This window comes from Charadrius vociferus, unplaced genomic scaffold, assembly GCF_000708025.1.
Source record: "Charadrius vociferus isolate BGI_N301 unplaced genomic scaffold, ASM70802v2 scaffold19, whole genome shotgun sequence".
Taxonomy (NCBI): Eukaryota; Metazoa; Chordata; class Aves; order Charadriiformes; family Charadriidae; genus Charadrius; species Charadrius vociferus.
The window spans coordinates 2,730,168-2,754,540 of record NW_009650173.1 but is presented as its reverse complement, the minus strand read 5'-3'; the positions used below and the strand labels follow the sequence as shown (position 1 = coordinate 2,754,540).

Here is a 24,373-nt window from a genome sequence, read left to right as displayed (position 1 = left end):
ACCTGCAAAATTTTACAATGGGTTATCTAGAGAACAAAAAATACAATTTCTGGTGTTATGATTTTATTGAAATAATTAGCCCGTGTTTTCAAATAACAGATTTTGGAGTATTTTTTTGTCATGTTGGATTGTTGAATTACCTTTTTACCCTAAGGAAAAAATTCAGTAACCATGTTTAATTTGCAGAGCACCAGAGATCATACTGGGATTGCCGTTTTGTGAAGCCATAGACATGTGGTCGTTAGGGTGTGTGATTGCAGAGCTGTTTCTTGGATGGCCACTGTACCCAGGAGCACTGGAATATGACCAGGTAGTAGAATAAATTTTACAAGCATATGCATACTTTCTGCAACTTAAGAATGTCAGATCAAATGAAATGTTGATAGCATCCCCTATTAAGTAGTATTTCTTCAAGTCGGTTCAATGCTTTTTATTTAGTCTTATTGATTGTCCTAGAAACATAAATCCTGTTTCTAGACCAAACTGTATATTGTGCTGCTTTTCTGAATTACAATTTCTCATCTTTTTTTTTCTGTCTTGCAAAATAAATGTTATTATTGAAGCTGGTTTTTTTTCTGATGGAATCCAGAGTTTGTGGCCACTATCAGTGCATTGTAATCTCTCTTTCACTTGCCATGAACGAGGTTGACTCTGGAATGTCTGCTCAGATGTCAGGATTAGTCGCCTTCTGAATACTTCCTCATGCTTTCTGGAAATCCAGCATAGCTCAGAGATTTGAGAGCCTATGCTTCATGAGGAACGAGAATCAACTGTTGCACTAATACTGTATAGATGCAATGGTAAAGCTTGAAGCTGTTGAAGCTGTGCCTTTGCTTTGTTGGAGTTTTCAACTACTGACACCATTGGCATTAGTGAGCTGACTTAAAAAAAAGCCAAAGTGATTCCAGTGAAAGATGTAAAACATTTCCTATTTAAAACACTTGATAGAGAAGTGTCTAATTTTCCAGCATTATGTGGAAATTTAGAAGGAATGTGATCAGCATTCTGACTATCCCTGCCTGGTTTTGAACTTTGAAAGTGAAGAAATCTGAAAATCCCAGATGTTAACAACACTGGCTTATGCATCTTTGATTCAACATTCAGTTTAGGGGCAGTTCCTCCAGCATGTTGTTTAGCTTATTCAAATCCTGATCTTCATGTGGTGGGCTTTTGGCTCCCTATGCTTACAGATCAGGCCTACTGTTCTAAAAATCCTTTTGTTAAAATCACTGTCAAGGGATATATTGATTTTTGTGTTGATTTTGGTAGTAGTTCATATTTCAGTTTCCTTCATTTACACAAAATTCAATATTTCATGGGTAGGAAGTAAGCTATGAGTGGAACATGAGTTGAGGCCTTGATGCATTTAGAAGACCTTTGTGTAGGGCATTGCTGTTAAAATGGAGAACAAAAGAGGAAACAACTAACCACCATATAATTCATTATGTTCTTTAAGGAAAAAGTGAAGGCATTTGTTCTTGGAAAGAATCTGTAATACTGTCTCAAAAATTTCCATGAACTTGTTTCTTATTTTGAAAGAAACTGCAGGAGAAGATCTGGACCTTCAAAAAAAGTGCCAAAATATGTAACTTCCAGAATTACTTTCACTTTTGACCCCGTACTGCTGTTAAGTAGCTGTTAAAAGTGATGCTACTGTGGGTGAGGAAGGACCTGTAAGCCCAGTTCATGGTCTTCTGATCATGGTCTCACATATAGTCAGATAGTGCTTCAGGATGTGGAGCGTGGCTTTGGACCACATCTTCAGTCACTTATGATGCAGCAGGAGTTTGAATGGTGGAGAATACTTCCCATGTCATGATTCTTTCTTCAAATTAACTTGTGATTTGTCACAATGGCAGCAGCCCAGATTGTTAACGTGTGCCAACGGGCTTACGTAGCTGTGAGCCTCTGACTTCTGTACAGAGAGATGTAACAGTGTAAAGCTCAATCTCATGATTATGAGGGTGGTTTTTTTAGAATAATATGGAGTCTCATTTGAAAAGAAAAGACCCCCCTGCACTGGAACCATCTAGTTGTGTACGAAACCCAGGCAGACGAAGGCAGTTTAGTACAGTGTGCAGAGCACCTACCTTCATAGTGCTCGTTGGCTCATCTTTTCTCAGTTTTGGAGAGCCAGGTCCTTAAGCCAGCATATTGCTGTCACTTGTTCCTTGCGGTTGTAGACCCAGGGCCAACATGGCTCGACCTCTAGATACTGCTGGACAGTGCAAGTAAACAGCGTTGTCACCAGTGACAGCCACCTTCCAAGATGCTGTACTTCATGCAAAGGACTGCATGGATTAGGGGTTAATCTTGATGCCCATAAAATTTTCTGCTTGCTTTACAAGTGAATACTGAGTTTAAAAGATGTTTAGTTAAAGACAGACCTATCATTCAAGTTTGTTGGAAGCATCGGTTAATAACTCATCTAGCAACTTGTCTGATCTTCGTGTCAGAGAAGTCGTGGTGGAAAAGGAGCCATAACCTCCTCTGCGCCAGCGGGAATTTCCTTACTTTACTCAGCCTTGTCATTGTGCGCAAGCAGGTTTCCAAAACTTGCTTCAGAGAAGTTTCATTCAGGGTTTTCCTCAGTGTACACGAGTACAGCAGTCGTAGGAGATGGCTCCCAAGGAAATTCCTTTCCTCCTGCTATGTGGTGGGTGCCACCAAGTCGACAAACAGGCAAGGGCTTTGTGCTGCATTTCCCCCTGTCCCCCTGGCACGTGGCAACCAACACGCTAGCCCTTGGAAGGAAGCTCTCAGTTACTATACTCATTTGTGATTATATCCAGTAACAGCTGTACTCAGTGGAAAATACCCATGTCTTCTGAGCTTTAATACGCATTAAAAACAGGCACAGGTGCTTAACTGCTAAATTTTTGAATAAATACATTGTCTCTCCCTTCCCACCCCCCCCTAATTTCTAAGGCTTTATAGTGTGCTTAGAAAACAACTAAAGGATCTAGAAAGAGTTCTGGTCAGAGTGGGATTCTCTTTAGTCTCTGACGTAGGGAATTATGGAGGATACCAAATACCCAAAGTTGACAGCATTGCGTTTAGTTCCTCCCCACTTTGGTCTGTCACTTCCATTTCAGCAGAAGCCTCGTGTGTACCTTTGCTCTCTACTGCCCATCAGTTTTTCTCTTCTCAAGTGCTCCTAGCTCTCAAGTCCTCTGTCTTCCATTGAATTCATCTTATCTCCCGGTTTCTGGTTTGGTGTATTTCACCGCTCTCTCCTTTTGATTTTTTTTTTTTTTTTTTTTGCCTTTCTTCCATTCTTTCTCTTATTCCTCGGCTGCTCCACCTTGTCCAAGGGCTGGCACACAGCAGCAGCCCCTCTGCGGAGGTGCGTGGTGTGGGACCCGGCACCCTTCAGCTCTCGCTGCTGGAATCCATACTCCCTCCATCCTGGCCTGCACCAAGCTCAGTTTTATTGCCAATTATTCTTCCAATTCATCTTTCTTGAAGGCGGTCTTTTAATTTTTAAAGAAGTATTGCTTCTGGGATAGCTCCCCCCTTGAACAGTGAGTTAACATTGCATGCACAGTAATTAAAAACACATCATAACGTGTTGTTTCAACAGGTTTCTGTCGAAGCCTTGACTCTTAACTACTGTAGGTAATACTTTGTATCATCAACTATAGGAAAGGTAATGAGAAATGCTTAGTAAATTATCTTCTAAAATCATAGAATCATAGAATGGTTTAGGTTGGAAGACCCATCTAGTTCCAACCCCCCTGCCATGGGCAGGGACACCTCCCACCAGCCCAGGTTGCTCAAAGCCATCCAGCCTGGTCTTAAACACCTCCAGGGCTGGGCAGCCACAGCTTCTCTGGACAACCTGGGCCAGTGTCTCACCACCCTCAAAGTGAAATATTTCTTCCTAATATCTAATCTAAATCTACCTTCTTCCGGTTTGACACCATTCCCCCTTGTCCTATCACTACATGCCCTTGTAAAAAGTCCTTCCGCAAATAAAATAAATGCACGTTAATCATTTCAGTGGAAAAGAGCATCTGAGCATTTCAGGGATAAAGCTAATCCACTCCCATCTCATTCAGTAGTAGATTTTCTGAGACAAGGACAGTAACTTCTGCTGGATGCCTAGAGGTTGTGCATGCACTCCCTTTCCAAGTGGAACATTGGCTTGAAATGTGGGTGTGTCAGACTGGTTTTTATAGCATTGTATAATGAGTGTATGCCAAAAGAAGTCATCAAACAGCTGTACACAAGCACTCTTACTGATTTTCCTGTTTAGAATGAAAATACTACATTTAGGATTTGAAAAGTTTGAGGAGGTAGTGACAGCTGCTCTCCCCAGCCCCTCGTTTCTGTGAGCGAACTTTAAAAGCTTGCTTATATAGGTCACTTCAGAGGTTTGTTTATGTATGGCTTTCTCTGACAGAGAGAGCAGTATCAAGCACTCAGTGTTAGGTTTCTCTGCTTTGTAAGATGAAGTTGTGGAACTACCGTGCTCTGAGGGTAGTTCATTTTGCCATTTTTTTCAATGAAACAACAAGTTTTTAACTGTGGATCAGATTTTGACAACCAGAGGTAAATTATTTCCCACGCTTTGTTTTTTCTTCCTTAGATTCGTTACATTTCACAGACTCAAGGTTTGCCAGGAGAGCAGTTGTTAAGCATGGGAACGAAAACTGCAAGATTTTTCTGTAGAGAAACGGATGCACCATATTCTAGTTGGAGATTAAAGGTAAACAGTATAATATAGTAGAAAACAGTATATTATTTTGTGAGCAGAGAGGCCGGTATTCACTATGATACTGTTAGCTCCCTTCCACATCTCCTGTGATTTTTGGTTCAAAACTGGCTTCGGGACTGGCTTTTTCCTAGGAGAAAGGGGATTAAAAAACAATATGTGTACAGCTCATTTCCTTCAGATCTTATGCTAAAACAGTCTTTTTTGGCAGAAAGCTGCAATACAATGAAAGCAGACAAAATTAAAAAAGTGGACTTTAATGGTCTGCAAACCTTCCTTAACTCTAAGCAATGTTATTGCACAGTGGCCATAAGCAGAGCTTTAACTTCTTATGCAAATATTCATGTATTTTTTTTTAAATTGTACTGCTTCATGGCACCGCTTCACCAAATTACGGAGGCCTGAGGGAGTCAGGACGCAGTTATGGTTGACATAAAACTTCTGCAGTAACGAAGAGCTGATGAGCTCAAAGCACAAGTTGCGTAACTCAGCAGTAATTCGGTAAATCCCTGGCGCGCGTTGGACCGAGCGGCCGGGGACGGTGCTGCCCGGCCGTAACGCTGCCGCCTCAGCTTATGTAAGGATTCTCCAATTACACCATCCTGATTATTCCAGTTTTCTGTTTTTTCGGCCGATTGGTCATTAGGTGCCAGTTTACATCTGGCTTCTCCGTATCGGAGAACTTAAATGAGTTCTTGATGCGAACAGCCCTCCCCGTTTTCAGAAGCTGTTCCCTTTCAGAGGTTCACAGCAGACTAAAAGCTGTTTTGGGGGAAGAAAGGAGTTTTGGTATGGACCATTGGTCATTACTTGCAGTTTTTGTCAAGGTTAATTTTGGAATCTTTTCTGTAATCTGTACGTTAAATTTTTTTTTCCCTGCAGTCCTGTCTTACCTCCTGCAACATGGACTCCTAAAACAAAACCTGCCTCCTGGTGCTGTCTGTGTTGAAGGAGGAAAATTGTAACAGAAAGTGATATTCCAGCTCATAAATCACTGATGGGTGATCACATTCATTCTCTGGGATTTAATTGTTAGTTTCGCACTTCAGCATTTAAAATACTTGCACCAACTGTTGTGTATGCAAAGGAATAAAAGTATACAAATAACAAAAGAAAAGAGAAAGCAAAGAGAAATTGAACAGAACCTGCCTGGTTTTTGGTTTATTTTTTTTTACAGTGATAGGATGTTGCTCATGTTTGGAGTTAAAAGTCTGAGGTTGAGGTGGTGTGTAAAATGCAAGGAATTGAAAACCTGTGATATATAAAAACACAAGCACACGAGAAAGTTTCATTAAACAATGTTTTGCTAGGCTTTCGGCACTTCTAGTGTAATTTACAAATCACCTATTGTAATCCAGTACTGTGATCATTCAGACATGAAATTCAGTAGGTTTTGTATTTTGATTTAGAAAATGAAAGTATTCAGCAAACTGGCAGACAAATATACAATTGAAATATTAATTATTGTTTTAAAAAACAGATTTATTGGGCCAATAAATATGTAAAGTTACTTTGTAGCTATGTGTCCTTTATTGTCAACTTCTAAACTCAGCTTTCCTTTTATTTTTTTTTTTTTTTTGAGACATTGGAAGAGCATGAGGCAGAGACAGGTATGAAGTCTAAAGAGGCCAGAAAGTATATTTTCAACAGTTTGGATGACATAGTGCATGTGAGTATTAAAGCATTCTTCCTTTGCAAAAGGAATGTGTGATTTTAAAACATTTCACTGCTTTGAAATAAACACCTTTTGTAATATTATTTATTGTATACCGGTCACATCCATTCTTCTCTGTATGTTTTGGTCTGAGGAAAATGTGTAGCAATGTTGGTCCATGGGGCTTTTTATAAAGATCTTCCTTTGTTGTTGCTTGTGTTAAAAAAGGGTACTTGTCCTTGTGGTGGTGGTGGTGTCCCTTTAATTTTATGTATAATGTATACTTTCTCTTCTACCTGATCTGCCATTCTGGGTAAAAAAAAAAAGCGCATATGCATCCTGCTATCTTAACTACATAATTTCCAGTATAATTCTGTTATCTTAACAGTGTAATTATCAATACAATCATTTTTTCTTTTTAAAAAACCCGTAATTGTTTCCACCCTTTTGTTTAGCTTTGTAACTCTCTAGTTAACAACAAAAGGAAATTTTTCATTCTCTGCGATATCCTGAAAAGAGAATCAAATCTTTTTGCAAGATTGGCATTAAGGCATGTTTGAAATTCTTTTTGAAGGCTACCTGTGTAGTTTAAGTTAGACCATATAAAGATCTTTGTCCCAAATCTTACTTCTTAAATTCCAAGTCCCAGCCTGGAATAAAGCCTTGAGGGTTTTTTATCCGGGGAGGGTGCAAGGGGAGTAGTGTGCGCACAGAAAAAAGTCACCAATTCCAAGCCAACCGTACCGGGATAAGCTGGCAAATTCACTGTGTCCCACGTGTTAAAATCATTGAATATTAGGATTTTATAGCAGAAAGCAATAACACAAAGAGTTAAGCCAATAGGTATGTCGTCTGTCTGACTGTTTTGTTCAATGCCAGGTGAACATGGTGATGGATTTGGAAGGAAGTGACCTGTTGGCAGAGAAGGCAGATAGGAGGGAATTTGTCAGTCTATTGAAGAAAATGTTGCTGATCGATGCTGATTTAAGAATCACTCCAGCTGAGACCCTGAACCATTCTTTTGTTACTATGAAGCACCTCCTCGATTTTCCTCATAGCAACCAGTATGTAACACGCAAAAATTATTTTTTTTTAAATCTCCATTGTAGTGATTCATGTGTATAATAGTATTATTTCATCAGTTATCAGAGAGAAAAATCTTTTCTTGTTTTTGCAACGTCTTAGAGAATTCTTTCAAGTGCTTGCAGTATTAGACATGTCTACGTGGTCAAGAAAACTTTGAATAACTATGTTGGTTTTTTTCTGAAAAGTAATGTTTAGAGTAGTAGATTTCTAAGTTGATAAAATTCCAATGCTGCAGAAACTTGGGCTTGATTTTTGGAAGTATGAAGAACCTTCAAATGTTTCTGTCAGTCATTGAGAGCTAGGATAGGCATTTCCTCTTAAGATTAAGGTGTCAGATAACTTCTTTTATGCATTGGTTAATATGGAGTATATTTAAAGTTTTTTTGCAGTCCTGGAATTGTGCATTTTGCTGTGGATTGCCTAAAGTGCAAGCATTTCACTGAAAGAAAGGGCTTTCCCATCCATTTAGCTAACTATCCTTCTGGCTTGTATGCAGTTGTTATAAAATGGTGTTAGATACAAGGAGCAGGAAGGAGCGGTATTTTTCCTGATTTTTAAAATGTACATTACAAAGGCTTGACATGAACATAGTAATAGCAGTATTTCTTTTTTTTCTATTTCTGTGTATGGTGCCATTCCGTGAAACTGGGAAAGGTGGGCTTTGAACTATTTTTTTTTTTTCTTGTTCTGGAGAATGTTTAACAACATGAAATTCTAATTAAAGCAACTTATATTCTGGTTTTGACAGAGTGAAGTCCTGTTTTCATATCATGGATGTTTGCAGATCAAATTTGTACGACTCAAGTAATCGCAATAAAACATCACTTATGAGACCAGTTGCCTCAGGCAGTGCAGCTAATCTGACTGCGAGCTTTACCAAAATTGGTCCAGTAAGAAGTCAGGTAAAAACATTTCTTTTTTAATTATAAATTCCTGTAATGCAGTTTCTCTAATTAATTTCATAATTGAAAAAGTGCATCTAGTAAGTGACAAAATCTACTGTCTTTTACTCTCTTTTTTTACTGATGTTTTCTTAAACAAACAAACAAACCATTTAGAATTCAGTATGTTTCAGAATTGTTGCCATAGTGAAGCAGTGCTGTATTATAGTGCCCTCCGGTGGCCAAATGGGATTGCTTCCTGTGAAATGCGTTTGAAATTCTAATTTTTATAAGTTACTTTAGTTGTTTAATATAGAAGCAGGTGGGACAAGTGTGTGAGAGATTTAGATTCACAGTTATAATGTTGTCTGATTTAGATTCACAGTTATAATGTTGTCTGATTTAGATTCACAGTTACAATGTTGTCTGTATTGAATCTGTTCCCATAGGCATTAACTGCATCTGCCCATTCCGTTTTGCACCAAGGGATACCGCTGCAGGCAGGAACTGCGCAGTTTGGTTGCAGTGATGTTTTCCAACAGGCATTGATTATATGTCCTCCAACTATTCAAGGTATGTTTAACTATAATTGTTGCAGTTCCTGAAATATGAGTGTTACTGTTTATCTGCTAGCAGTATTTCACTTTTCCATTATATCCGGTTAAGCTATGTATTTAAAAGAACTTAATTACATCGTAAAAAATGAGCATGTGAGTCAGATGAATCGCACCTTTCTGAAAGAAACAGCAAATCAGCATCTGCAGAAAATCCAGAGCCCATCTTCACCATACCACGCACATAGATGTGTATACATATATATATATATATGTGTGTGTGTGTATATATATATATATATATGTATCTGGTGGATAAAATAGAGGGACACAATGTGGAAGCTGAAGCAAGAAAGGAGGGTATTCTGAAATAAAATTTGAGAGGAAACAAGAAAGTTGAGGGGAATATCAGTGTTGTGGGGTTTTTGGTGGTGGGGTTTCTTTGTTACTTTTTTGGTGGTTGTGTGTGTTGGGATTGTTTTGTTTGTTGATTCAGTTGCGGTGATTTGTTTGCGTTTCTTTCTTTGTTTTGTTTTGTTTTGTTGTGTGTTCCCACCCCCCAACTACATCCCTAGGGATAAGGATAAGAAAACATAAAAGTTCTTGTGATAAATCTGGATAATAAAGTTGGTGTTTTTTATGGGATGTCCAAGTGAATGTTTAAGAAAACCTCCGGAAACTTGGGGCCTCGTTGAAGGATGTAGCTGCCCTGTGCAAACATTTACTGTCACATTTACTGTCTTGTGGTTATAATGCTGGATAGAAATACCGCAGCGTTCTGATGGCTGGAAAACACATAACTAAATCTTTGAGAATGCGGATTGCATCGTGCTGGGAGGAGGAAAGGGCAGCTTGGCTGAACTCTCCTGTATTACAAAGGATAAGATAATTTTAAGCATGCAATTTTGTATTTATGGAAAGAAATAATTGGCTGAGGGCTCAATTATCAGAAACATTTGGAAAACTGGGAGGTGGAAGTGCTAGCACACAAGTATTTCCATAGTGTAGAAAATGACCAAATAAGGATCTGTGTGTCTAAAAGGACACATGGTAATGCAGCTGATCTCTGTTTCCCTAAAAAAATGCATTTGCATCATGCAAGTGTATTTTTTGGAGGAGTCTTTAAAACTTCAGTTAGATCTCAAAACATATCAAGCAAAACTTGTTTTCTGTTTATAATGGGCTGATCAGAGAGGATCAGTTTACGGAGAGGGAAAGGTAGCTTATATTGTTTCCTTATTAACTTAGCTTGATTATAATCTTCATCTCTAAAGATGCAATTTGTCTGTCTTGGTGATGTTCAGCTTTATGCGGAGATCAGATCTTGAAATGACAGAGTTTATAGGAAGTAGGATTTTTTTTTTTTAAGAATGACTTTCAGAGTCCTCCTTAGATCTCCCTCCACAGGTTAAAGCTACAGAAATCACACGAGATTCACTCTGGGGGAAAAAAAAAAAAACCCAAACCACTTTTAACCTAAACTTAGAACCTGGGAAGTCTTTACCTCTTTAGATAAAGACGGATACAGCAAACTTTATCAGTAATGTTATTTGTGGCTGCTGCATCTATCTTGGGTTCCAGAAGCTCATGAAAGCTCCTGAGTATTCCCCATGCAGAGTGTCAGAGGCCGTATGAGCTAAATGCATAGCTTCATATAGATTTCCTTCTGAGCACTTAGTATGGCTAAGTAATTTCCTATTTAAATTGTATATATGCTTTACACAATGACATATTCTGTGATTTAAAAACCCTACTCTTTTGATTATACCCAGAAGAATAAAGTGATTATAGAAAAGGAAACAATACAGCCAAATAGTTTATCTGTGATTTGTACACTGTATTCTTAGTATGATGATAAATTTCCAAATTTAAGTTCTGCTACAGCTTGAATGAAGGCAATATATTGTTTTCATCACATAGGTGACAAGTTGAGTTGCTGGCACGGAGGGAAAGGGTTATTAATGGTATCTGGCACTGCTTCAAGGTTTCCCTGCTTGGCTGCTCTGTCGAATATCTGAAGTGCTAAAGCTCACTACTTCTGGCAGAGTTAAGATGTTGCTGTTCTAGATGGCTGTATGGAAAAAATTAGTCAACAGCATTTCAAAATTAAAAGCTTTGGAGTGCACAGTTATAACTTAGTATTGTGTTACGACATGAGAGAATTACGTCAGGCGAAGATTTTCTTTCATCCTTTATTGTAAAGATTTTTTAAAAAGCCCCACTTTTAATCTTTAGTTTAGTAGTTCTTTAGTAGTTACCTCCAAACACCCATTGCTTAGTCTTTGACTAAAGTACAAGATGCAATATGCAGTTAAAAGATGAAATTAGTATATTTGCCTAGCTGGTATTTTCTTCTAGCATAGCCGTTCTATTGCAGTATCTGTTAAAAAAATCCCTCTTTAGTTTAACATTTTTATCTTTAAAATTATTATTAGTAGTAAACATTGCAGCATTGCTATACGTCTGTTAGTTTCCTGTGACAATGATGAAATCTATAGAGAGCATGAAATGCATCTTTTTCCTATTGCTCCAGCAGTGCTATGGTTTGCGTTATTCTGATGAAGGGAGGAATAGGATTATGGATTCTACTGCAAGTACTTGATGGCATAAACAGAAAATTTTACATTGTTTCCCACGACAGAGTTGGTAACAAATAGGGGCATTATACATGTGGCGTTGCCATCTATAAGAGCAAAGAGGAATGGGTTTCAGCTCACTGGAAATACAGAGCGTGAGATGTGCGGGAGTCAGCCGTGAAAAGCTTTGAAATTCAGTTCTGCTTACTTTTTGTCTGCTTCCTTTCAAATACTTTTAATGTCATGTGTGATAAAGAGTAAAATGCTTAGCTTTGCAGAACTTTCTGCCAAAGTCGTTCCGCTTTCTAGTAGTCTGTTTCCAAACAGTAGCTATTGGCAGTTCTTTCTGAAAATGACAGCATCAGATATTTGTGCAGATATGTAATGGCACAAAAATCTTTTAGGTGTTGATTTATTTGGTTTGGAAGTCTAAATTCTGGAATTCGATCATAAACACATCAAGAAAAAAATAGTAAAATGTTGTAAAATTATCCTTTATGTTTGCATTCTGCTCAGAAAATATATGCAAGACTGATGTTTTGCTTAAAGCTTGGGTATGTGTTTTTCTCCCTTACAGGAATTCCAACAAACCATAGTAAACCCACCAGCTTCTCCCTGAGGGTGGATAATGCAGTTCCGTTGGTGACCCAAGCCCACGCAATTCAGCCATTACAGATTCGAGCAGGAATCCTTTCTCAGGTTGGCTGACTTCCAAGTAAAAATCTTACTTGTATTGTTATTAGTTAGTAAATATTTCTGCCCTGTAGAGTTCTGTTGCAGTCCTCCTGTCTTGTGCTGAACGACAAGCAGCTCCTGTAAATTCAGTCGTTCTTTGCATCGTGACGTCTTCTCTGCTTCCCAACAGACGTGGACAAATCAGACCCAGCAAATACTGGTTCCCGCGTGGCAGCAAGTGGCGCCAGTGGCAGCTCCTGCTACATCTCTGGCCTCTGATCCTGTGGCTGGCCCACAGAGGCTTGGAGACTGGGGGTAAGTCTGCATATTTTTGTGCGATACCTTGATGGCTTTGCTTTAACAAGATCTACTGATGCAATGCAAATGACTTGCAATTTAAAACTCCCTTTTATTTTTCCTCAGGAAGATGATTACCCAGGGCACCCATTACAATTCAATGATACCGCAGCCTCTTTTAACACATCAGATAACCTTGTCTGCCCCTCAGCCAATTAGTGTGGGCATTGCACATGTTGTCTGGCCTCAGCCTGCAGCTACCAAGAGGAACAAACTGTGTCAGAACAGGTCGGTAGAATATTTCTAACATTCAAAGACGGCCTATCTGTAGTTACTGTTCAATGGGCAGGGGAATAGCCTGTAAAAGTAGTATGTTTGTTAGTGACAATTGTACTTAAATGGTCTTTTGGGGAAATTTGTTCTTACTGCACTAAGTTTTTAGTGTTATTTTGGTAATACTGACTAGGTGGAAAAATAGTTGCAGTAGTAAGAGCTTTTAGATCCTGTTGATTAGTATGTGCCTATCATGATAGCAAAGTTGTCTTTATAGCCTTTGGGAAGGTATAAAAATATATTGAGGTAGCTCTAACGAGATATTCCGAAGCTTATGTGCATGAGGATATATCAGCTTTAGGCAACTAAAAATAAAGAGATACTATATAAGAGGGTTGTAAAATGCCTTATAATCGTCTTAAGAATAGTCTGTCTTTCACTGGTGGCCAAAAATACTCCAGCTGCCCTCTGAAGAAAATATGCCCCACTGCCATACAAAGTATTTGCGAAGGTGTGGGATGCTGAGTAAAGGGGAAAGCGTGGGTTGTGGAGGGGTCATTTCAGCAGTCTTGTTTTAAGCAAGGTTTTCATCCAGAGGCTACCGACTTTTGGTTTCGGGGAGAATCTTTGCAGGAAATCTGGCTGGGTTTTGTTTGCTTGTTTTGCACCCAAATGGGATTTTATTTTCTTTTTTTCATTATAAGAAAATGGGATTTTCAATGTATTGTATTCAACGCTGTTGCAAATTTTGGTCTTAGATATTACTTAGTTTGGATACAGCAACGTAGCTTCTTAGCATGTTCCTGGATTTTTTTTTTTTAAATTAATGTCTGAAATCGTATATGCCAAGTATTTATGACTGCGTTTGTTGTTTTATGTTTTTCTTTGTATTAGTTTAGAAAACTGGTGTTTTAACCTACATTGCTTTCTTTGTTTTTGTTGGAGATAGTACAGTTTTCAGGTCTGTTGGTAGAGATTCACTAAATATCAAATGGTGTGTTTTCTTCGCAGGAGCAATGTGTTACAAAATACCAATATCCAAAACTCAGCCTTTCTATCTCCAAAGATACTTAACCTGAAGGCTGTAAAGAGAATAAGTTGCATAGAAGCACAGGACAATCATAACTCAGAAGGACAGGAAAGTAACTGTTGTCAAGCGTCGGTCAGGCTGGACCCTGATTCATCTCTTTCAACCAAACAGCGCCAGGCTATCTTCATTGCCGGTTCCCCCAGCCCAGCAGTCAGCGTGATCACCATCAGCAGTGACACAGATGAAGATGACATAGGACGAACACATTCACTGAGAGAGTAAGAATCGGTGTTTACTTTTATGAAGGTGTTACTTTAATATAGCTGTTTTAGCATGGCTACTGTGTTTAACAAATGCCAGTTAGGAAAAGGCAAACAATGCACTTCTCATCAAATTTCACTAAGAAGTTAGTGCTGTAGCAGTACGTTATTTGAAAGTGAAAAATACTTTCAAAAGTCTGCCTCATTAATCTATGTACGTGAGGCATTTGCAACAGGAAATAACTAACTTATTCTTCTTTTGTAACAGATTTGGTCAAAACAGAATACTTTTATCTCCAGCACACCTTTTTTTGCTTAATACTGTCATACCCTATTTATTTGTTGAAGATCAGTCTTCTGGCTTTGTATAATCAATGTTATCATTCTAGCAGTAGCATCCAGGAGTTCACATTACATACATATGAGTTAAAAATACATTTCTAACAGTACGAAAAGGTCTGCATTTGGGTACAAAAGCAGATGCTGAGTGTGGTTCCCCAAAGGAGTTTTCTTTCACAAAACTGTCAAAGAAGCATGTATCGTTTTAAATGAGCAAACATTAAATTTTAATTTAATGTTTGCTCAACTTTATTTCTACTTGTAATGATGCTGAACTGGAGGAACTTGTATTTTAAATCTAGACTTTGCCAAATGTTTCAAGGTTCTGAACTGTTGTATTAAAATCTCTTATCTACTTGTTTTAGTATTGATTCAATAAACAATTAATTGATTGAGTAGGCTTCCAAAACTGCATGTTTAGTCTAGAATTTCCAGAAGAACTCAGAAAATATTTAAAATCTGTTTTGGATGTAAAAGAAGCAATGTTGATTTACATTTAAGGGCCCTTTTCTAATATTTGCCCCTTTTTTATTCTATAATTACACCTAAGTCGGTGGGGAATGCAAGATGGTATGTTTGTTCACTTCCTTTTTGCGTGGTAGGTGTAAAGGTAGCCTTGACTGCGAAGCCTGCCAGAACACCCTGAACATTGACCGCGTGTGTTCTCTCAGCAGTCCTGATAGCACTCTGAGTACCAGCTCCTCGGGACAGTCTAGTCCCTCTCCTTGCAAGAGATCCAACAGGTAAAAAGCTGTGCTCCTTTCGGCAAAAGGAAAGATCCTAGTATACAGCAGACTTGGTTTATAATAAAAAATGCAAGGGCTTTGTTATGTTGCCATATGGTGAGGCTAAGGGATGTATTTAAAATTTAATTTATTGGCCTACAGTTGCACAGCATAGACTGTTCTTTTACCGTTCCTAACAGATCTGTCTTGCTATATTGGAAGTTTTCAGAGTACTTGAATGAATGGCTTTTACACAGAAAATATGAGCATGTTGCACACAACTTCCTTTAGAACAAAAATCTTCTAAGGTTGCAAAATTAAGCGAGCCAAAGTAGGATGTGACAGATCTGAAGTTACCAGAACATCTTTAATTTTTGCACCTTCTTGTTCTCCCTTTGTGTATCTTGTATTGTAATCTTCAGTGACATTGATGCCTTTTTTCTTCTATCAAACATAAGCTTCACTTATGTCAACACTGTTCGTATGAGCAGCTTTTAAATATTTTTATCTTCACTGCTTGATGTCTACTTCATCCTTTATTTTTGCACATTATTCAAAATTCAGTCTTAGAAAAACATTCAACATAACTCTGAAAATGAATGACACTTTCCCAACAGTACCTGAGAGCTTGACACTAAGGCATCTGTTTGTGTGATACCTATAAGACATGGTACTGTGGCACAGTCAGAAGTTCCCACTGACTTGAGATACTCTCCTTGGAGTTTTTCCTCTTATTTAGGTCCCTGCCCTTCAGGTGCTAATATGTTGAAACTTTAGTTGTGTCTATGAGTACCTGGCACTTCTACAAATCAGATTTCTAGATAGGAGTTTGGGGACCAAGAAATATTTGGGATATATAGTTGCTGGTATTGGTGAAAAGTTTGATTTAATATGATTTACTCAATATCCCATAGAAATTCTGTGACCTAGGGATATAATTAATTTTTTTTTTCAAGCAACCTATGGCTGCCATAAGCATGACCAGTTCTTTTAATTTTATTCTACAGTTCACTTCCTTTATTCTGTAGAGTAGCTTGTTGTATAGAAAAGAGTTATTCAAACTCGGAGCAGTTTCATTGTGCAGACCAAGTAAGATTGGAGTCTTAATGAAAAAAAAAGGGGTTTTAAAAGTAATTAAGTTTTCTGTCAGGTTACTAAACTGATCCAACTCATTCTTCAGACACAACGGCTAGATCCAACAGCAAAAGAATAGTAATGGAGCACATGGGTAGATTTTTTTATTGTTTAGCGTTACTTGTTCTAGAAGATAATCCTAGACAAATTTTTGCCATTTCTGGGACTTCGGAGATATTGGTATAAAAAGTTGCCAGAGTTATATAGATAGACTAAACCAGGTACATTTCCCTGGTCCTATTTTCAAATGTGTGTAATTTCTGACTGTAAAACAAGAGAATAACTAGAAGTGTTTGAAGAATTTCCATTCAAATGGTTAAATTTTAGTAAAGATACAGGTAACAAGACGTGTCTCATACTGGGAAGCATCAGGTAGTCTTACTGGTTGATAGTTAAAATTGTCGGTCCTGCTTATGATATTCTTTAGTATCAAAACATTCAAAACTTCAGACAAGTTTTTTATAAAGACCTGCTTGATTTTACAGTGTTTTCTTTGAATTGCAAGGAACTCACCTGTAATTCAATTCCCCTCTGTAACTCAACTTTATGTCAATAGCAGAGGAATGCGTCAGATTCTGGTTTCTTTAGCATTTGACTTACAGCAAGTCATATAATTAGTAACTTGAATCAAAAGTTAAGAATATAGAAATATAATTAATTGCTCAGTAGTTGTCACAGTATCATTATTTTTTACTTAAAAAACTATTCAGAGTTACCTAGCTCTGTTGACTAAGACCTCAGGGTTTTGTGCTGACCCTCATAGTGTCAAAGTACTTTTCACAAAAATTTAAATTTTATAAATGGTTTTATTTATATTCTCTTAATTTAATCACTGTGCTATAAGGACCTGTTACATTAGCTATAAAGTCATCAAAGGACTTGACCATATGTTTAGGGGTTAGTGAATTCACTGCTGTCCCTTTTTTGTTTTAAGTTAAGCATGTATTCCACCAGTTTGTAATACAAGCTGGAGTTTTCACATTTTTCTAGTTTATAGAAATTCTTAATTCTCATGCCTGTCCTGTCTAACCAGGAACTTTGTTAGCATCTACGCTTAATCATTCATCACCCCATACTGTTCTTTTTACCTGCATTAAGTGAATGATGTCTCTTGCTATCTATATAATCCATACCTGGCACAGTCCCAGTTGAGGACCAGTCAAATTTCTCTTCTGTTGTTGTTAGTGATGTGTCAGTGATGTACCTTTTGCTTGTGTAATAAATAATACATAAATGAGATTAATATCTTTTCTGGCAATGTACCTCATTGTGAATTAGTTTCCTTTCCCAGGTTGTTTACTACTTGCTGCCTAAAAGGTATTTGGTTCTGGTTCCACTGACTGAACTGTGATCTTGCTTCTGGCAGCTGGCTTTTACCATCTTCTTAGCCCTTTCTTCTTCTGATACAAGCATGGCGCTTCAGTAAATGTTAGCAAAGGCTATTATTATGAGTTGGCTTCTCTACCTTTTCCTCCTTCCAGCTGCCTTGGTAAAAGCAGTGGTTGAATAAATGAGTTTGCACCACTTGACCAGCATGGATTTCACAGACCACAAGTGCTAAAATAGCCGCCGTGTAGATAGAGGGTTGCGTTTGTCTCCTCAATCTAAATCTGTGAAAAAAGATGAATCTGTCAGTCACACATAGGCAGTGCTCTGTGGAGGAGCTTCAGGGAGACCTAATTTTTCCATAGATAAGGTCGAGTGTAGCTGCTGTGGTTGCTGTGCAGCTGAGAGGGAGCTGCCTGCCACTGTGCAGATTGCTTCCTCAGCGCTCTCTATCCCATCCTGACTCTCGTGGCCCCAGGGACGGCTTTTTGCAGACTCCGGGATGTGGCTGATTTCTAGAAGGAAATTAGATCAGTATGTTCTCATTTGCTAGCGTAATAAACATTGGGAGAACTGTATGTTTTGATTCAGGAGGAAACGAGATAATCTTCTTCAACCTTTTATGGGACCTAAAAATCTAAATTTCAGGTGGTTTATAAGTACAAAATCTTTTAAAAAAATAAATTACCAACTGGATGCAAGTAGAGTTACACATCTTAGTCTGTATGTAGAAGTTATCTCCTTTCTCTGAGCCTGGCAATTTGTGGGTAGAATGAGTTTGATTATTGAACTGCCATCTGAATGTCTGTGCTTGTCTAATTAAAATCTAACGTCTTTATACACCTTTGAGTAGTTTCACCTCCGTATATTTTTTGCGGTAATCTAATAAAATGCATCTATATTATGAAAATGTATTTGTTTCAATGCAATACTTTTATTTTTTGATAGTATGTCAGATGACGAACAGGAAAGTGGATGCGATACGGTGGATGGTTCCCCAACTTCAGACTCTTCAGGACACGACAGCCCATTTGTGGAAAATGGCTTTGTAGCTAATACCAATAAAAACAAGGAAGCAAGAGCATCGGTTAATCCTGAAACCAAATCAGCCCTTTGCACGGTAGTAGTACCACCAATGAGACTTGAAAACAGGTTACATCTTGATGAACAGATGGTGAATACAGGTAAGTTAGTTCAGGTGATTTTTTTTCTTTCTATACCTGTAGATAAGAATATAAATTTGAATATTCATTCATTTATTTCTTTGAAGATGCTACATGCCAGCCACTGAAAAAGGGTCGGTCTGTCCTGGGAAGAATAAACCAGCCTTCTATTGTAGGAAACCGTCAGCAAAAACTGACATCAGCATTCCATCAGCAACATATAAACTTCAGTCAGGTATGTGTACTTACTTGCATCTAAGAAGTGTTTTTTCTGTCTTGGGGTTCCAAACGTGCTGAATGCTCATAATTTCAATTGCTGTCAATGGCAACTGCAGGTTTGCAACAGCTTGATTACAGAAGTGTTCAAATCTTGAAAAATGGATTTCAACTTACTGGGCAAGTCATAAGTATCTTTCGCTTTTGGTCATTTTCTTAAAGCACCTGACTTTATTTTTAAAAATGATAGAAAAGCCACACTGCGAAAATGATCAATGCCTACACAAAATCAAAGCACGAGACAAAATGAAAAATATCTTAGTTTATTATTTTTTTTCCTATATCCAAATGCTTAAGTGCTCATAGTGCGCAGTTAAAAACTGCGGCTATATTTCAGTCTTGTTGTGTTAGTAGTGTGCCTGATACTGCTTGTAGTTTGAGTATCCAGAGAATGAGATAGAGCTTAGCGAACCCAACCTTTGCTGCCAGGTAGCGAAGCTGGGGGAGAAGAGGTTGTGATCGTAGTTCAATCCAATGTTGGAAGATACCCAATTTAAAAGCTACTTTTGTCGTTACCCAACAACATAGTAAATGTGTCTGCTGTGGCTGAGAACTGAAGTTGACACATGACATCAAGTTTAAGCCCCTTTTTAATTAATTAATTTTGAGCTGTAGCTGCGCTGAGCTTTCGGTTAGATATCTGGAGGTACATTTAATGTAAGAGCAGTACCTGTTTGTATAAGTCTTGCAGAGTAACCGTGAATATTAAATTGTGAGTTAAATACTGAATGCAAGCATGCTACATGTAGATAAGAGGATTTACCAATAATGACTTGAACAGTTTAGATTGAAAGAAACATTTGGGTGGGTGACACAATCTCCCCTTCTTCATGGTTATGCAGAAGGATTGATTTAATTAATTTTAAGCAAACCTTAATATGATCAGCATAGTATTAATTTTTAATCTCCTTAATGACTGCAGCTCCTCAGCCTCTTGGCAGAAAGTGTAGAACGTTATTTTCATTACAAAAATTTATACTAATCCTTCCTTCTTTGGTAGATGCCCTGTGTAGTTTGAAGTCTGCATCATTTAATGGGAGTAATTGATTTTTAGTCTTTCTCTTTATAACTGTTAATGATTGCCACACCTTCCTGTGATCATAGCCCTAGACTTCTGTTTGCCTAGTTGTCTCAGATATTTTCAATCCGTTTATTATTTTTTCTGCTCTCCTCTAAAATTTCTCTCCTATTTGTCCTCTTTGTGCCTCATTATGGTGCCCAAACTGAATGCAGCACTTCCAATTGATGCCAAGCCAGTGCTGAGTAGAGTGGAATAAGCACCTTGCTCATGTGATACATGGTATTTCTGTTAAAACAGCCCAGCATGGCATTTTATCTTTTCTTTTTTTTTCTATTTTTTTTTTTGCAAGAGCATTGAAATAACTTGTGTTCTGTTTACCATCTCTTATTGTCAGATTTCCTGTCTGTGCTACTATCTAAATAGCTAATTTTTTTTTTAAGCATTTAATTATTCCTGTCTATATTACTCTTGATTTTAAGTTGACTAGTTTTAGTGCATTTATTCCATTTTTCAAGCTCTCTTTATACTTGGAAATATTAAGACCTGCCCGTTTCTGTGTGTGGACAGGTTCAGCACTTTGGATCTGGGCCGCAGGAATGGAACGGAAACTACGCTCATCGGAGGCAGCAGGCTTACATCCCAGCCGGCGTTGCCGGTCATGCTTTCTCCCTTCCGCAAGGAAGTCCAACTCACACTACTGTGCACGCGCATCTCTCTGGAAGTACCCACCTCGGAGCACAGCCTGCTATTCTTCCGTACCCGTCGTCGGCACCCCTTAGTACTGCTGCCCCCGTTGCCCACCTCCTTGCCTCGCCGTGTACCTCAAGACCCTTGTTGCAACATCCAGCGTACAATATGTCTCATCCCAGTGGTATAGTGCACCAAGTTCCAGTTGGCATAAACCCCCGTCTCTTACCTTCCCCCACCATTCATCAGACTCAATACAAACCAATTTTCCCACCGCATTCGTACATTGCCGCATCGCCTGCTTACACAGGATTTCCATTGAGTCCGACAAAACTCAGCCAGTATCCGTTCATGTGAGAACTCAAATACAGTATATTGAGGAAGCTCAATGATACAGAAGTTTGATTTAAGAAGAAACATGGTATTTATTAAATATTAGCCATGGCACAACAGGAAAATTATTTTTTTGATTCATGTAGACTTGGGTGCAATTTAAACAACTCTGAGCTTTAAAAAAAACTCACTTTTAATGTGTTTTGCACATTTGGTATAACTTGTCTTTGGTCATGTTATCTTCTTATATAGTAACTTTAGACAGGTGACTTATGGGAGCAGAAATCTGGTTTTGCTCCTGCTATTTTTTATAAAATTGCCTTCTAACTAGTGCAAGACACGTCTACATTTGGGAAGCCATTCAGTGTACAGAACTAGAGCAACAGATGCACATATGTCAGCAGTACAGTGTAGAAGTAACTTGTTTGTATTGCGTATCTTGGTGTTTAAATGTTGAGTCACTTATCTAAAAGTTGAGCTGTTGTTCTTCACATTGCATGTGTCTTTTGCATGGGCAAAAAAAAAAGCCTAAACATTGCTCTTAAATGTTGTCCTAATAATCTCAGCTGCATTGTAAACTGTTCCCACACATAGTGCCTTAAATATTTGAGGTTGTTAATGTTATTACTTATATATAAATGTTGAGGACTGCAGCACTTAAATTCAGATCTGCTGATTTTTTGATAGCGTAATGCTCATTTTTGGGTTTCGTGTGGTATGATTTTAGTATTGGGTGTGGTTTCCTTATTGAGAAGGCAGCATGTTTTGCTGTAGCCAAATTTTGCTGTCTTTTTTCCCCCAGAATGAACTAGCTTCGAGACAAGACTTCAGTAGTGCTTAAGAAAAGTTTGATTCAGTAGCTATTGAGTAGTGACACACAACACAGTATTTCATACTGGTAAATGGAACTGCAATACAACCGAAGTAGTTTATTTTAAAAGTGTTTGTCTAATTGGGTATAATAAAACGTTTAGAGGTGCGGTAGGCATGACTGGCTAGCTAAGGAAAGGAAAAGCCAAGTGCTCATTGATCCATGATGTGGTTTCATCTTAGCTTGAGCAAACCATGCAGTATTTAATAACTAGTAGCAGAATATTTACTGTTGAAGCTTGAAAAGATGTGAGTTCTTTGTGTGCAATCTTTCATTTATGCATGGGAGAGATTTTAGTCTTTTTACATTATAGTATTTGTTTTAGCCTGTTGCGGGTGTTTGCTTATTTAATACATTCCGTCAGGGACGTAAACTACATGCTTTTTGCATAATATTTTTTCCTTAGGAAGTGTGTCTTTTTCGTTTTTTGTTTGTGTTCGAATGAAGTTGCTTTTGCAGCACCAAAGACTTAATCATCCATTTCCTATAAAAGGTAGCTACTTTTTCATAGACCTCAAGTATGCTGTAGTGTAGAGATGGGATTTACGGAAGGTATTAAGCTGAGGCTGTGTTTTAGCTTATGGGCAAGTAATAAATTGTATCATTTATCTTGAATGTATCATAGATAAGCTGCTATATAATGATTGCCACTTCAGATAGCTGTGAAATTAGGTGATTAACTAGTTCTTTCTTAGCCTTCTAATTTCTGTACAAGTCTAATTACATGAAATAGAAGCCGGGTTTTGGGTTTGGTTGGTTTTTTTTTTAATTTTATTTGTTTTCATGTTTGAAGTGTCGTAACTACTATACTGTAAATGATGGAAAATGATTGCATATGTTTTTTTGGGGTGTGTTATTTGCATCAGTATTTTATCTCCATTAACTTTGAGCTCATCACTGCATATAAGTGGATGTATTGATGTAATTTAATTTTTTTTAATGTTTTCATATTGGCATTGTGTAGACACTTAAGAAGCTGCATCTTGCAGGCTTGACTTAACTTTTTTTTAAAACAAAATCTGGAATACAATCCTTGCAATGTTGACTGGAATAAGAGTGCAAAGCATTTGAGTTTAACTCTGTCAATAAGCTAATAACTGGTAATCTTTTTCTTTACTCCACTAACACAAGCAGTGTTTTATTTAATGAATGTCTGAATGAAATAAATGTGCCTACATTTGATTTATTTTTTAAGTAATAACTAAAATACAACAGTATTAGATCATTAAAAAAAATAAAAATACCAGCAGTACATTTTTAATCACACTGAAAATTAAGAAACCTAACTTTTCCCAAAAGTTTCAGTGTTTTTAGTAATCGACTCTATGCATTTTGTACAAGTGTGTGTATATAAAGTATACATTAGAAACTAGGAGTATCCTGATGAATTTGAAATCTTATCAACGCATATCTAAAGCCTAAATATAGGGAGGCAAGAAAATGTTCAAATTGGATATCCACCTCACCACTTCAAACTTGTGCTATCCGGTCCAGCAGACGGTTTTCTGTTCACTCCCCTGTGTTGGGAAGCGACGTTTTTTTGGTGCTTACTCCATTGCAGGCAATGGACACACCAAGAATCACCAATGCGAATGGAGTCAATGAATTTTGTATTGTGATAACAAAAAAAAATACTGCATTTTTTTTCTGGGGCCATGGGGATCTTCATCGGTCTAATGTATTTACTGTACTTTCTTTTTACTGTGCTTAAGGTTTTAAGCTAACGTGCTTGTTAAATTTGACACAGTTATCTGTATATCACAACAGTATCTTATCGTATGCAGGAAAAAGTTGCTGTAAATGCGCCCCAAATTAGATCTGCTGCTCTTTCTATGTGTTGTAATTCTAGAAATGTCTGCATTTCAAAGAATGAAATATTTGGGATCCTGCCACAGCTTAAATTCGGGTGACTTTTCCCCTATCCTGCAATACACTCGGAGAGAACGGACTCTTGTCACTGCAAGTGTCCGGGGCCCATCTGCAGAGAAAAAAAGAAAAAAAAAAAAAAAAAAAAAAGCAGCTTTCAGGGTGAAGGCCTTTTCTGTGAAAAAGGTCATCCTCTGAGAAGCATTTCTATCCATTACCGTTTTAATGCCTTTTTTAAATAAAACACTGCATGACTACGGAATTGCATATCTGCATATTACTTTAATTTGCAAGATTTTATATGAATTTCTTGTGTTCGGTTTTTAACTTTACTTCAGGGTGTTTTATTGGTCAAATATGCTACTGTATTAACTTTTTTGGTTTTAGTTTTTAAATTTTCGGTTTTTACTGCTAATTAACTTGGTTTGTGTTAAGTAAAAGTTAAATCACACTGCAAGCTGTAGGAAGACTTGTTCTAGAAATACCCAGTGATAGAGACTTGATTAATAAGTTTGAACTGTTACTGTTTAACAATTTGTAGACTTGTGGCTTTTTTTTTTTTGCTTTGGATTTCTATGCTACACTAGTTCGCCATGTAGCAATTGCACTGTGCAATATTACAATATGAG

General features: G+C 37.7%; 1 protein-coding gene across 1 annotated transcript in view; it reads left to right on the top strand.

Moving 5' to 3' along the window:
• HIPK3 (homeodomain interacting protein kinase 3) overlaps positions 1-23,657 on the top strand; it is a 60,672-nt gene extending 37,015 nt beyond the window's left edge. Inside the window, exons 2-15 of the mRNA XM_009892669.1 lie at positions 187-310; positions 4,592-4,711; positions 6,300-6,386; positions 7,251-7,435; positions 8,206-8,359; positions 8,788-8,911; positions 12,046-12,167; positions 12,334-12,458; positions 12,567-12,728; positions 13,725-14,021; positions 14,945-15,085; positions 18,476-18,711; positions 18,798-18,925; positions 20,555-23,657. Coding sequence (XP_009890971.1) covers positions 187-310; positions 4,592-4,711; positions 6,300-6,386; positions 7,251-7,435; positions 8,206-8,359; positions 8,788-8,911; positions 12,046-12,167; positions 12,334-12,458; positions 12,567-12,728; positions 13,725-14,021; positions 14,945-15,085; positions 18,476-18,711; positions 18,798-18,925; positions 20,555-21,031 — 2,482 coding nt within the window. The 3' untranslated portion in view covers positions 21,032-23,657. The remainder of the gene's footprint in view (positions 1-186; positions 311-4,591; positions 4,712-6,299; positions 6,387-7,250; positions 7,436-8,205; positions 8,360-8,787; positions 8,912-12,045; positions 12,168-12,333; positions 12,459-12,566; positions 12,729-13,724; positions 14,022-14,944; positions 15,086-18,475; positions 18,712-18,797; positions 18,926-20,554) is intronic.
• The last annotated feature ends 716 nt before the right edge of the window (positions 23,658-24,373 follow it).